Below are 13,713 nucleotides of genomic sequence, written 5' to 3'. Positions count from 1 at the left end.
AGTCTTCTAAACGTTTGGCTCTTGTTCTTTTGACAGATAAGCATGCACAAACCAATACACTTGGTGGAGTAATATTTAGAAGCCGCTCAGGCCACCACCCTATTGAATTTCCTTTGCAGCTAGTGATGCAAAATACTATGTACTTGACGACACTCAAGTGAAATGACTGGAGATCACATCGTGCGCAAACAAAACAGCATGTGAGCTAATATGGGCTAGCCTCTCCCAGTTCTTACGTGGACAGTCAAAATGCTATTCCAAAATGCTGTTTTGTTTTATAACAAGACTCCCTCATTCCTGCAGCTCTCCAGTGAAGCAGACTGGAAATTCCACAACCTCCTCAGGTAATTTAGAAATTGAAGGTTTTTTTTTTTCTTTTTACTAAAGTTAAATATGAAAAATAATGCAGTCAGGAAAGTATCCTTTCTGGAGTGCAACATGCTGCCTCCACATTCTTCAATTTGCTGCAAGACTTTGTATTAAAAATGCATAACTGCACTGGAGAATTGGCAGGAAGGGAAGCTGGTTGTTTTGGCCCACAGGAGTAGGGAACAGCTGGGACTTTTGGTACACAGACAGGCATAGGAGATGCCTTGGGATTTTGGAATAAACGTGTACCTGCATGTTTCTGCAGAAGCATTCAGCAATGCTAGAGTAGAGAACAAGGCTCACATTTAAGTTCTTGACATTATGCTTCAGAGTTAACATCCAAATCTGCTGAATGGATGTAGTTCCCATGTCCCACAATTACTGTTTCAGGCCATTTACAAACCTGGGTAGACTTCATTGCATTAAGCTTATTTTTGGAAGGTTTCCTTTGCAATCATTGGGTCTTGAGATGGATGATTTCGGGGGGGAGATAGCTCAGTGGTTTGAGCATTGGTCTGCTAAACCCAGGGTTGTGAGTTCAATCCTTGAGGGGGCCATTTAGGGATCTGGGGCAAAAAATGGGGATTGGTCCTGCTTTGAGCAGGGGGTTAGACTAGATGACCTCCTGAGGTCCCTTCCAACCCTTGTATTCTATGATTCTATGATTTTTTTTTTTTTTTAATAGGACCCTACTTCAAAAAGACACAGCAATCCATAGCATTTAGGCTGGTTACATTCTCAAAGTGTACATAACACACTTTGATCACTGTATGAAGTAAGAGAACAAACAGAATTGTCCTAAACTTATTGCAAGGATTTGTAATATGTTATGCATATAATTAACTTGGAATAGCTTGTAAGAGCCTGTGTAATTTAAATAAAAATACACCCTTTAAACTTACAGAAAACAGCTTTAATCTGGCTATTCATTTATAAAAGATGCATTAGTGTAGCTTAATTTTAGGCTCTCCCTTTGGTTATCCCCAGATAAGATTGTTTATTACAACCAAGTCAGTTCAGTTTTAATTTTATGTTCTGCAGTTATGTAAAATAAAAATTCATGTTTACTGTAACACTTTTGTTATGCAGTCTGTCAGATGTGCCTTTGTTTCATGCAAACATTATGAATTTTACATTTTTTCTCAACATTGGTATTTTTCCCTTAACCACTTAGCAGCATTTAAAGGTTATTTTAAGTTTCCATGTAGGCGGGAACATAGCCCAAAATAGGGCTACAGAAGCTCTCATTCTACAGAGCAATGGAGCCCGCCGAGACTGTTGTGAAATCGAAAAGAGGGGTTCCCCCCTCAAAAGTAGCTGGGTAAAGCCAAATTCAGCTCCCAACTCTTCCTAGGGAGCAGTGTCTAATTCTATCCTAAGGGGCAACTGAGCTCCAGTGAGTGAGCATCTTAGCTGGGGGAGACAAATGTGTGTGGCAGGTTTCTTTTCTACCCATGAGCTACTGAGGATCCTTAAAAGGACTGCAAGTGACGAGAGTAACATTGCTTGGGTTGGAGGTCAGGGACTTGAGTTATGATTACATATTTTTGGAAACCACAGCATTTATAGCAATTTTTTATTTGATGTTTAAAAGATTTCAAGAACAAAAAGTGATTTAGTGGAAAATGCCTGTTTTATATTCAAAAAGTTCTTTTGCAAGAACATGCATTCCCTACATTTACTGAGTAATCAATTTTAAAATTCACATGCATTTCTGAACTCTTGTAGTATATGTATAATATTTCAAAAACTAAGCAGCTATTGTCCTGAGCAATATATGAAGAGTCGTCTTGTACAGTTTTAAAATACCTAGTTCTAGGACATTTATAGTGACAGTAAGCAGAGAACAAATCATAAGACTTTAAACATTTAATGTGCCTATTTATCAAGTAAGGCAACAGCTCTCCTGTGAGTAAGTTAACAAAAACATTGTATCAATGTAATATGAATATATTGTACACTGAACCTGTAGTATAGTATAAAGACACATACAAGAAATGTTTTCATGAACAGGAGGTTCAGACTACATTTGTGTTACAATAAACCAAGCTTGTATTCCACCATCACATGTGGTTCTCCCATAACTTCACTCTGCGATGGGTCTAGAAAATAGACAGTAAAATATTTACAAAGTTAGTAACACTTTGAAACAAACCATCATAAGACAAGATGACTACATTTCCTCTAGATGTATTTGTTTATAGCAGGGGTTCTCAAACTGGGGGTTGTGATCCCTCAGGAGGTTGCGAGGTGGATACATAGGGGTCATGAGGTGTCAGCTCTGTGGGGCTGACAGCCCTGAGCCCCCATTACATTAAATTACCCCCCACCCCCATTTTTAATTTATAAGGAGGGGGTCATGCTCAGAGGCTTGCTGTGTGAAAGGAGTCACCAATACAAAAAGTTTGAAAACCACTGGTTTATAGCAACGTGCACATCTTGATTACTGAGAAAAGTTCTGTAGTGTATGCTGCAAATCTGTCAGCCCTGTAAATATTTGTTCTAAGCAACAACCAGGGGGAAGGAAATCTGGCAAGGGTTTCCTTTCTAGGGAAAGGGAGGAAGGGGGGAGCTATGCTATGTTCAAGCACCAGAGAGTTACACATACAAGACCTAGGACAATAAATTAAGTACAACAGACAGAAAAACAAGTTTTAAACTAAGTTGAAATGGCATATCAGCAACATGAGCGTGACAAAAGAAAGACTTTACAAAGTCTTCAAAGTGATCAAAGCCCAGTACTTAGTTTAAAAAAAAAATTAGAGAATAGTTATAACACTAAAAAGCAACAGTGAATATTAGTTTCAAGGGGGTGCATGTGTATAGAAAGAGACAGAGCCCAAGTCTAATAGGTAAGATAGTCTATCAAAAGAGAAATACCAGAATGAGAACTTCAAAACAGAATATACTAAAAAACCAGCACTCATACTGGAGTGCAACCCAAACACCACATATGGTGCTTCAAGAAGCAAGATTATGCAAGGGGCAGACTGACTCCCCCTTCATATCAACCCCTGGAGTGGGGGCAATGCACGTTGAGGAGCAATATGCTCTGCCCTAATGGATAGAACAGACAGTGCTCCTTCCATGCACAGTACAAACTGGGCCTCTCTGAGGCACATTCCCTTCAGCACTCCTCCAGGAATATGGAGGCTCCATAATTTAGCCCCAGATGATAAAACCACTTCTCCAATAGTTTTTAATTGGCATTTATTCTCTTTAACTACTATTAAAGCAAAATTGTGTCTTGTATTTGGATGTGTACCATATCCCCTAACCCATGTTTTACATTTCCGGATAACAAACAGCTTCACCATATTTATTTTTTTCCTGATACATCCCTTTTCTGACCCCTAAATTTAAATTAATAAAAAACAAGATATTTTAAAAACCTAACTGTCGGGGGCACAGAAATCTTGACAGTTCCCAAATCTCACCTTTCCCTGATAGCCCTGAGAAAATTTTGACAGCTTACAAAATCTTTGAAAGAAAACATATTTACCATTAAGAATATCCTCAAAACCAATGCATTCATCATTTCCTCTCAGTGTATCCAGTGCTATATTTGAGCTATGTAGAAACGGAAGACGCTGGATCTGTGAAAACACAGCAAGAGTCAGAAAAAACGCAGGCTTCTCTATATTCAGGCTTCCCAAGTCCAGACTGTAATTAAAAGTGACAGGCAAAATTCTTTGGGAAATGACAGAATGATAACATGGACTCGAGCATAGAGATATTCTAGCCTGCACACATTTGTCTCAAGACCTGTCTGACACCTTGTCTTATAGTCAAGGCATAGGATCTAAACATCAAAATGTACTATTATGAAAAACAGTTTTCAATTTCAGTAGAAAAATATGCCCACTGTTTTCTGCCAAATATCTGTGAATGGTCACTACGAAGTATCTTTACCTTGAGAGTTACGTGATTAATAAACATACATTTCAATAATCTGGTTAGCTACTTTATTTTCAATTTTATTTTTTCAATCCATATATCAAAAGAGAGTAAAAAGCACATCAACAGGCTATATCATTATTTTAATGAACTTATATGGCCTTCTCTAAGAGTCATTTAGGTTAAATTTAGATTATGAATATCATTTCTCCAATCTCCACTAGAATCAGCCTTAATGAGGTCTTTGTCCATGATTAGGGCTCCTAGGCTCTACAATAATACAAATAAACAACAACAAAGCTTGAGATTGGCTCTTGCTCAAAAGGACAGGTTTATGCCATATGAACCATCAGACCACTATATGATTGTGGAGGAAGGAAGGCTCCGCGCGTGTCACAGGCAACTGACTAAAACGAGAAGTAAAGAGCTCAGATCACAAGATGCACATCGGACAGCAACATATTTGGATTCACAACTGCCTTTGACATAGAAAAACTTTACTGGTAAGTTATTGCGAGTACTTGTTTTTTATATATAACAAAGCATAGCTGTCTCTTGCTTGTGGATATACTGGATTTGTAATTATCCATAATATTCGCTAGTACAGCTGCACTTTAATCAGTTCCAATACTAATACTATTCCAACTCAAATGCTGTAAAAAGATTAAGTTACGGTACAGGCACATATCAGTGGTGAGAGTTCATATTATCTTCTAAGAACATTAAAAAGATAACAATCAAAGGCCAACAAGTATCCTAAGGTCACAAGAATTTCTTCTCTCCTGCATAACTAAGGCGAGCCACACGTAGGGGGAAAAAAGTCTTTGCTCTCACCACTCTCCCTTCCTGCCAAATATGCAAGAGGCTGTGGGAGAAAAAGCTCTCAGGAGATCTGCAGGGAGGAGTGACTGGGTGAGAGCAGGACAAATTCCAGCATTTCTTGTAAGTCTTCTGGTGTCTGCAGGGCAGGAAACCCACAGCAAACCTTATGAGGCTTGTTGTGGGCCAACGCTTAACCCTTAGGATGGGGTAGTTCCTTATTCTACCTCAAAACACATCTGTAGTAGGTGCCTCAGCTGTAAACAAGCCCAAACAGGCTTGTCAGTCTTTAATGACCTTAAATACATTCAGTGAGGACAAACCAGTCTATTATGGCTCCTGGGGGTAGAGTGAGGGGAAGACGGACGTGCAGTGTTCAAAGATTATCTCACAAGGGGTGGTGGGTACAATCTCCCACTGAACTTAAACTTTGGGGGCTGGCTCCCAATGAACTTCCCACAGCTTACAAAGAAGGGCTAATGGAGGGGTGCACATAGGGTTTTACTGCCCTGATCTCTCCCCCACCTCCTTGTGCGCTCCAGCCCCCCAAACTCCTTTAGTCTGCAGAAGCAGAGTTCCCTTCCTATGAATTCTCAGGAGGTTTGCCAGAAGGAACATTGGTCTTGGGGAAGGAAATCAGGGATATAACTTCCATTCCCGTGGTCCTCCTCCCAGGGCCCGCAGGATGGGAAAATCCCACACAAGACTTATGAAGTTCGGCTTCACTTCACCTGGAATTTGCTGTGATAACAGAACTCTGAATGTTTCAAATAACCAGCGTTAGTTTTATCATAAGTAATAGAGCCAGTTCTGCTTAGAGTTTGCTTGAAAAATGTATAGTAGATGAACAGCTGTTATCTAATGTATTTTGAAATAAACAAATGCTTTTTAAAAAGCATGTCTGCAGATATGTCTATAATTAACTAAGGCAATTCATATTACTAGAATAGTTTAAAGTGCCCACCTGCTTTGCTGCTTTGAATTCCATTTGAAGCTTTAGAGGTGCATGGAGTCCTTGAATATTTCTCAGAGTCGATAAATTCATTTTATCTTGGTTTAGCTGAAACTATCAAAAGAATTTTTTTTAAAGCTGCATTTAATTATAGCTATAGAAAATATATTTGTAAAATTATACTTCAGTGAACATGCATATGGAAGTTGTCCACAGCACAAATAAATTTAAAAAATGCAATAAATAGGTTGCTAGATTTATAAACCTCAGTGTGTAAGAAAACTGCCAAAACATTAACTCATTTGTTTTAAGCAACTGAGAAAGAAAATCTAATTTTAAAATCATGCATTACATGCTGCTTGCTACTGGCTGAAACTGTATTTTGTTATTTTTGGCAAGCAGAATGCATTGGACTCCACCAAGTGGAGTAGTTGTGTATTACTTTAATAACTTCTTGAAATTGCTTAGTGATATTTTAAATATATTAGTAGCCCAGAAAGAGGAAAGCCAAGCATCTTGGCCTAAAAGAATCCATGGCAAGCCTTATAAACTGACAAGAAGAGTAACTTTTTTTGCTTTAATTGAAAAAAAATAAGAAGCCTATATTTGGCAAACTTTTCCTATTTCCAGTATAGTGAAATTACTTTATATACGATCTCAGCAGATATTTATTTTTGTTAAGTATCTTATACGCGAGTCCCACTGTTTTAAATCATTTCAGAAAGCAAGTGCTGAGTCTTGACTCCTTACTGGGTCCTCTGGCACTAATCAATAACATGAAATATAGTATATGGATACCTACTTAATAGGTACTGGTTCCTGATAAAAGAAGTTGTGACTGGCCAAATAAACTTTTCAAGTATAAACTAAAAATCATTTTGCATGTATTTGCAGTACTTAGTGGGGGGTTTTGGCTCCAGGTTTTGCATTGATGCTACTGAGATCAGTGACAGAAGATAGTGATTTTTTTCTAATTTTTTTTTTAATTTTCTTAATATTCAGAAGTTATACTTGTGATGGTTATGGTAACAATATATTGGTGTAAGAGCCATTGATGTTTCCAAAGAAGACAGTTAGCACAAACAAGCAGAAGTATAAGTTACAGGACAGGATACCATCTCTAGGCAAAACATCAAAGGTCTAGTCAGTCTCTGTAATTTTCATCAGAAGTTTAGAAGAAAAATATTAACTATACTTCCTCCCCATTCCCCAGCTTCACTTCTTTAACTTACTACATTAGCCTTGCCAGTGTCTTTTGCTATTTAAAAGTGGGGCTTATGACATACCAAGCAAAGACATTTAGTTTCTTTGCTATTAATGCTATTTGTAGAGTTTATAAACTTCTACAGCAATAAGAACAGCCATAACCATTTCAGCATAATACAGGAGTAATATTTTGGAATAAAAATGAACCTAAAAGCGTATCCCCTGAAGATGTTTAATTCTACTGCGTCAAATCTCCTGTGCGGAGATAAACCCTAGCAGTTCTTTCAGCTATTAACCAACTCCCCCGCCCAATCAAAAATTCACAATGAAATATCATTTTAATTGCATAAATTATATCAAAACAATACTATTGTTAGGCATCTTTATTCCATTAATATTAGGATCCTATTCACCAGTGACTGAGATGCACTGAAATTGCTCTGGTCAAGAAGTTAATGTTAACAGTGGCCCTTAATTAAATTTTCTAACTAACTGATGGTAAGAAAACATTAAAAGGTTATCAAATTCAGCATTGCACTTACATTTTTTTCTGACAGTTCCAAAGGATGGCTCGGCAAAAGTTCATTTTTCACACTTGTAAAGCTACAAAGGCAAACAAAAGTTGTTTTTTTAAAGTCACAGAAGAACCAAAAATTACTGCGCCAATGTCTAGTCTGACATTAATTCCAGATCTAAATGAGCACTGATGTTTGTAACAAGGAAAAAACCTATGCAAGAATTTCAGTCTTTTTCTGATTCAGTTTCAAGCTTAACATAAAAGCAGTCATGTTTTTTCTTCATCCGGCTCCAGCTCACAAACAGAAGACAAATTTAACTTGAATACCTGAATAAACCCTGCTATTATTGGTTCACTTATGGATAATCTACATGTGTGACCCTAAGAGCATCCTTGTGCCAAAGGGTCTGCTTGGTATCCAGCAACGAGTTTCAGCTGCCCTGACCAACTCAATGTACTCCAACTCACTAATATTACAATCTGTATCTAAAAGGTGTAATGTAACATGTCACTGGAAAACTAATAACTTACTGATCATTAATATTCTTGTGTGACATGTACAGTCAACCCATGAAGAACTTTACAGATAGGCTGGAAATATATGACTGAAAGGTGTTTATCAAATCCCCCGACATGCCTGGTTTAAACAGGTTTTCCCCAAACAAAGGAAAAAGGCCAGGTGGGGCCAAATTCAATGGGCTATTCATTTGACAAGCTGTATAAGAAATTGCAGGAAGAGATCACTTGCATTGTAAAAGTCACTACTGGAGGAGAAGACAACAGAGTCTGCAGGAGGCATCATGGCATCCACACCCAGCAGTGAAAAGGAAATTTATCTAGGGGTACACTTCAGAAGTTTACCGGACTATAGAGGGGGAGTGAACCCCTAAATTATCCTTCACCTTAGGAGACAAAGGAACCAAGCACTTTAAGCTCTGTGAAGAGTCCTCACCAGAAAGTCTGGTTAGCCATACTGGAAAACAGACGTCAAGTATGTCTACACTACAATGTAAGCCCAGAATTTGAAGAACTCAAATTAGCAGACCCTGGGTTTGTTAACCTAAGGCTTGAGCGTCTACACTCATTTGTAATCACAGGTTAGGAATTGTTGAACTCTGGGTCCTAACCTGGGGTTCCAAAGTTTACACTGCATTATGCAGGTCTGAGTCCAACCACCTATATCCCAGTCTTCTGAGCACCCTCCTAAAATGTGGCCACTCTAGCCTTTTGTTCATGGTGCAGCATGGGAAAACTTGACTGTCCACCCAGCTTGCCTGTTCAGAGGATAAAAAAGTCATCTTGTGGGATACTTTTAGCAGACTCCCAGAGCACAAGTCCAGTGGGGCTACATCTACTCTACAAAGCAATAGGGCTTGAACACAGGGTCACGGTTTGACTCAGGCTTGGACCTGCCACCCCATGGGGTCTTGGGACCCTGGGTCCGAGCCCTGGGTTAGCACAATTTGTGTGTATACAGGCAGGATTAGGTTTGAGCCTGAGTTCGAACTCTGAGTTTACACTGAAGTGTAAACATACCCGTGGCGAGAAACACTTCTTTGAACAAGAGACTTAAACCAGGTTTTAGTCTTAGAAGTGTTTTCACTTATTTCCTTGTAATCTTTTCTGTCTTTATTCTTGGTATCATCTATGACTTTTTGTTTAATGACCGTGTTTTACTTTTACCATAAATCAATTCTGTGCTGTGATTGAAATAAGAGCATTTGTAGCCCCCCTACCCCTATGAATTAATAAGCTGCAGTGTATTGTCTTTTTAAAGGAGCAACAAATGACTACTCTCTGAATGTTCAGGAGGGCTGGACACAGTACTGTGACATTTCTGGGGAGCTTGGGAGTTCACCGATTGTTACCTGCAAAGCAAGGTTTGGATAACAGAGCCCTGAAGAGAGTCTGCTGGCAAGGAGGACAAGCTGGTGTGTCAGGGAGTTGTCACACAGCTTAGCAGTAGCAAAACACTGTCCTGTAACTCACAATTCTGGGAACCTCAGCAGATTGTGGTAATGGTAGATGGTTCTGTGGAAATTCAGGACTGGGAAGGCATTGGGGTCACTATGCAAAAAAGTAACTGGATGGTGGAAGCCAGGGTGTGACCTGCATGCTTGTAAGGCTGGCTGTTGGTATCAGGGCAGTGGACCATAGCAGCACAGCATTTAAGACACCCACAGTTGTAGGGCAGGTGGTGACACAACTCTTACCAATCTGGGTTGAACATCACAACATGGTACTTGTTTTGACATTATTTCATTTTCAGACAAACCTTAATTCCCTGACTATACTGTTACATGCAAGCCTTGGATTATCTCTTTCTGAATCAGTTTGATAAGCATTTTAAATTTCAACAGAAATATTTATACTTCTATTCTACATGTATATTTTATATACGTGTGTGTATACAGATATGGTTCTGACCACCAACCATCTGAAACACTACCAAGTAGTGTAAAAATATTAGGCCATTTTCCACACTGTTAATACTGTTTCATATGCCATTCATAGCTGAAATCAACCATTTTGGCCAACATTAGAAAAGCACACGCAACTACTATTATTTATTTATTTAAAAGACAACGTTCATATATGCGCAGGGATGAAAATTAAGCTTTTTCTATCAGTTGTTTAAAGGTACAGCCTTATACAGATCACTAGTTACACAGCTGTTTGTATTTATTATTTGGTTCTAAGAGTAAGGTTTCATAGGAAACAAGTTCTTGATGCATAATGCTCCTACAATAATTATATGCAAAGTGACTACACCAGTGATTCTTAACCTGCATCCTAATCAGCACACAGCTGTGGCCCATGTAGATGTACAGGTAGTATATATATCGTGTGACTGCGGCCCACATAACACAGAGAGAGCTGCATATGCAGCCCACAATGGTAAATAGGTTGATAATCACTGGATCTTTTGATATAAAGTATACGGCCAAGAAGCGTATATTCTAAAGCAAGTGCATAATACATAAAAACTTTCTTCCTGCATACCTAGAATTTCAATTTGGTTATGGTAATAATATATTAGCAGGCAGACAAGGCATACCCTCTGCGTAGAATATCATGACCTCCAAATGCTCCACTAGCTGAAAATTCAGCAATTGGGATGCTATCCTTAAGCTGAGATCCAACTCCTCTGGAATTCTGAAACAAAAAGCAAGGATTACTTTTACAGAATTAGGCCCCATTCAGCGCTTCTGTTAGCTCTGGCAAACAAAAATTTAGATTAATATTTTGGTCTTTATACCAAAAAAGAGTTGATTGATGTTTCTTTAAAACTACATACGCACAAGCCTTAGTCTTCAGGGTAACTGCTTTTTAACTGAGACTATAAATGACATTTAATTAGGACACCTCAAAGTGATTTAGCTGTCCTTAGATCTCTTGGAATAGTGTAATATCATGCTGTTTGCTCCTCAAACTTGCTAAGACAGAACAAAAAGAACAACTTAACGCTCTTTTACTACATATATGGGAGCACCTACCTAAACTGGGTCCCCATCCTGATTGGGGCTTCTGGGCACTTCTATAACACAAATACGAAAATGACTGTGCCATCAACTAAGGTTTAGGAAGAAACTTCTGTGAGCAGATTATTCCATAAATTGTCCACTACAAGGTTTCTTGAATTCTTCTCTGAAGCATCTGGTTCTAGCCTCTGTCAGATGGAGGATATTGGACCAATGATCGGACATGGCAATTACTATTTTTCTTTATGCAAAGGCAAAGGGTAGTAAAGAAGGTAGAAGATAAGCCCTATAAAGTGGAACTGACTGGTGTAGCTGTCTGGGGAATTTTATATTCAATTCAGTTTTGAACGCCTTTTTACCCCAGAAACATAGTAACAAATTTAGAGGGAACTCAGGGAAGATCAACAAAAATGTAGGTATTTATTTATTGGGGTGTGGGACTGAAGGCATTGACTTTCAAGGAAACATAAAACAGTTAAATAAATGTAGCATCATCTACCGATTAGAGAACTGGACTGGCACTCAGGAGATCCAGATCTATTCCCTATTCTCTATTCCCAGCTGTGCCATTCAGCTACTGAGACTTGGACAAGCCACCGCTCCTCTCTGTGCCTCAGTTTCCCTTCTCAAACTGCCTGATTTGTCTATCTGAACAGTAAGCTCTTTGGACAGAAACTGTTTCCTACTATGTGAAGGTACAGTGTTTAGCACAATGGAGCCTCCTTGCACTATCACCACGCATATTTGGAATATGAAAATACAGGAGAAATTATTATTGTACAAGAGGGAATGACTAGAAAACAATAGGATGAAGTAAAGTAAATAAAGGCTGAAAAACCAGAAATATTCCCAAGAATGAAACACATCAAGTACTGCAAAAAGAAGTACTTGATTATCCTTCATTTTGTTAGGCTAAACAAGCCAAGATCCTTACATCTTCTCTTGTAAGGCAGGTTCTCCATTCCTCTGATCATCCTAGTAACCATTCTCTGAACCTGTTCCAGTTTGAATTAGTTTTTCTTAAAGATGGGAGACCAGAATTGCACACACTATTCTAGATGAGGTCTCACCAGTACTATGTACAATGGTAATAATGCTTCCCTATCTCTACTAGAAATATCTTGCCTGATGCATCCTAGGATTGCATGAGCCTTTTTCACAGCAACATCATGTTTGCAGTGCATAGTCATCTTGTGAGTGATCAATATAACCATATCTTTCTCTTGTCACCTCTAACTGATATGATCCCAATTTATAGCAAAAATTATTATTGTTAGTCCCTAAGTGCATGACCTTGCACCAAAAGCAGGGGTGGATACCTAAACCTTAATCTTTGCAAAGTCCTGCGAAAGGAATAGCAGGAGGCATTGCCAACTCTAGCCACTCTATCACAAGTCTTACAACATTTGGTGGTGTTCTTAAAGCCCCAACTCCTTGAGTCAAATACTTCTGTAAAAACCTCAGCTTTCATTTCTTGGAAGTAGTTGTCTAGCCCTCATGGCTACCGAGCCAAGTTTAAAGACGCCCTCAAATGCGCCCTCAAAGCTCAGAAACCAGAAGGCAAATAAAAGACTTAACTCTCTCCTCCCCCCGCCCCAAGAAAACACCCACAACTGACATGAAATCAAACTCTCATATGCTGGAGCCAGAGTTCGGGATGCGGAGTAGGAAACAATCCCGGAGTGGGGGGAGGGGGGAGAGAGATAATCTAACATGTTCCCATCCCTGAGACACTGATCCCACAGGGGGTGGGCGGCGGGGCTGGTGCCATGGCGGCCCTGACCCTGCACGGGGGGAAGGGGGCAGGGAAGGGGCGAGGCAGGGAACGCGCCGGGCGGGAACGCGCTGCTGCGGGCAGGGGCGATTCGCGCTTCCGGTCCCCCCCCGGCCACTGCTCCGAGGCACCGGACCGCGGACCACGAGCCGCCTCCCCGCCGCTGTACACGCCGGGCCCGGCCACCCCCATGACTCAGCACAGCCCCGCCGCTCCTAGCGGCCAGACCCGGACGGGAGCCGCGGCGGGGCGCAGGGCCCACACGGCGCAGAGGTAGCCGCCAGCACCGCCGCCGCCGCCGCCGCCGCCTCCCCCCCTCAAGCAGCGGCCAAAGCGCTCCCGGGGCCCTGCACCCCGAGCCCGAACTCACCATCTCGTCCCCCTCACGCACAAGCCACCCCTGCTTCCGCCTGTGCTGATGACGTCACTTCCGCCCCCAGCGCAGATTATTACGTCATACGCAAGAAACGCCATGAGGCGAGGCAGGGCGGGGTTGCGGCAGGGCCCGTCCAGGCCGTGAGCGTGCGCGCGCAGTTTGTAGCGCTGCCTCAGGTGCCCGGGCTGGGGCAGGTGGCGTGGGGCGCCGGGCCGGGCCTTGCAGCGTGTCCGACCGCGGGGAAGAGCCGCGCGGGCTGGACACGGGGTGGGGAGCCCGGCCTCGGGGCCACGCCGCTGACTCAGGCGCCGGCGCAGCTTT

General features: G+C 40.9%; 1 protein-coding gene across 1 annotated transcript; it reads right to left on the bottom strand.

Annotated features, from left to right (window-relative positions):
• Window positions 1-1,931: 1,931 nt before the first annotated feature.
• Window positions 1,932-13,494, bottom strand: POMP (proteasome maturation protein). Its single transcript, XM_073340831.1, has 6 exons — window positions 13,387-13,494; window positions 10,819-10,916; window positions 7,786-7,846; window positions 6,050-6,151; window positions 3,872-3,965; window positions 1,932-2,471 (listed from the first exon to the last, which is right to left on the bottom strand). Exons 1-6 carry the CDS (start codon window positions 13,387-13,389, stop codon window positions 2,404-2,406), a joined length of 426 nt encoding a protein of 141 aa, XP_073196932.1. The 5' UTR covers window positions 13,390-13,494; the 3' UTR covers window positions 1,932-2,403.
• Window positions 13,495-13,713: the final 219 nt, after the last annotated feature.

This window comes from Lepidochelys kempii, chromosome 1 (genome assembly GCF_965140265.1).
Source record: "Lepidochelys kempii isolate rLepKem1 chromosome 1, rLepKem1.hap2, whole genome shotgun sequence".
Lineage (NCBI taxonomy): Eukaryota > Metazoa > Chordata > Testudines > Cheloniidae > Lepidochelys > Lepidochelys kempii.
Note: the sequence above shows the minus strand (reverse complement) of the source record. Positions and strands in the feature narration are given on the sequence as shown.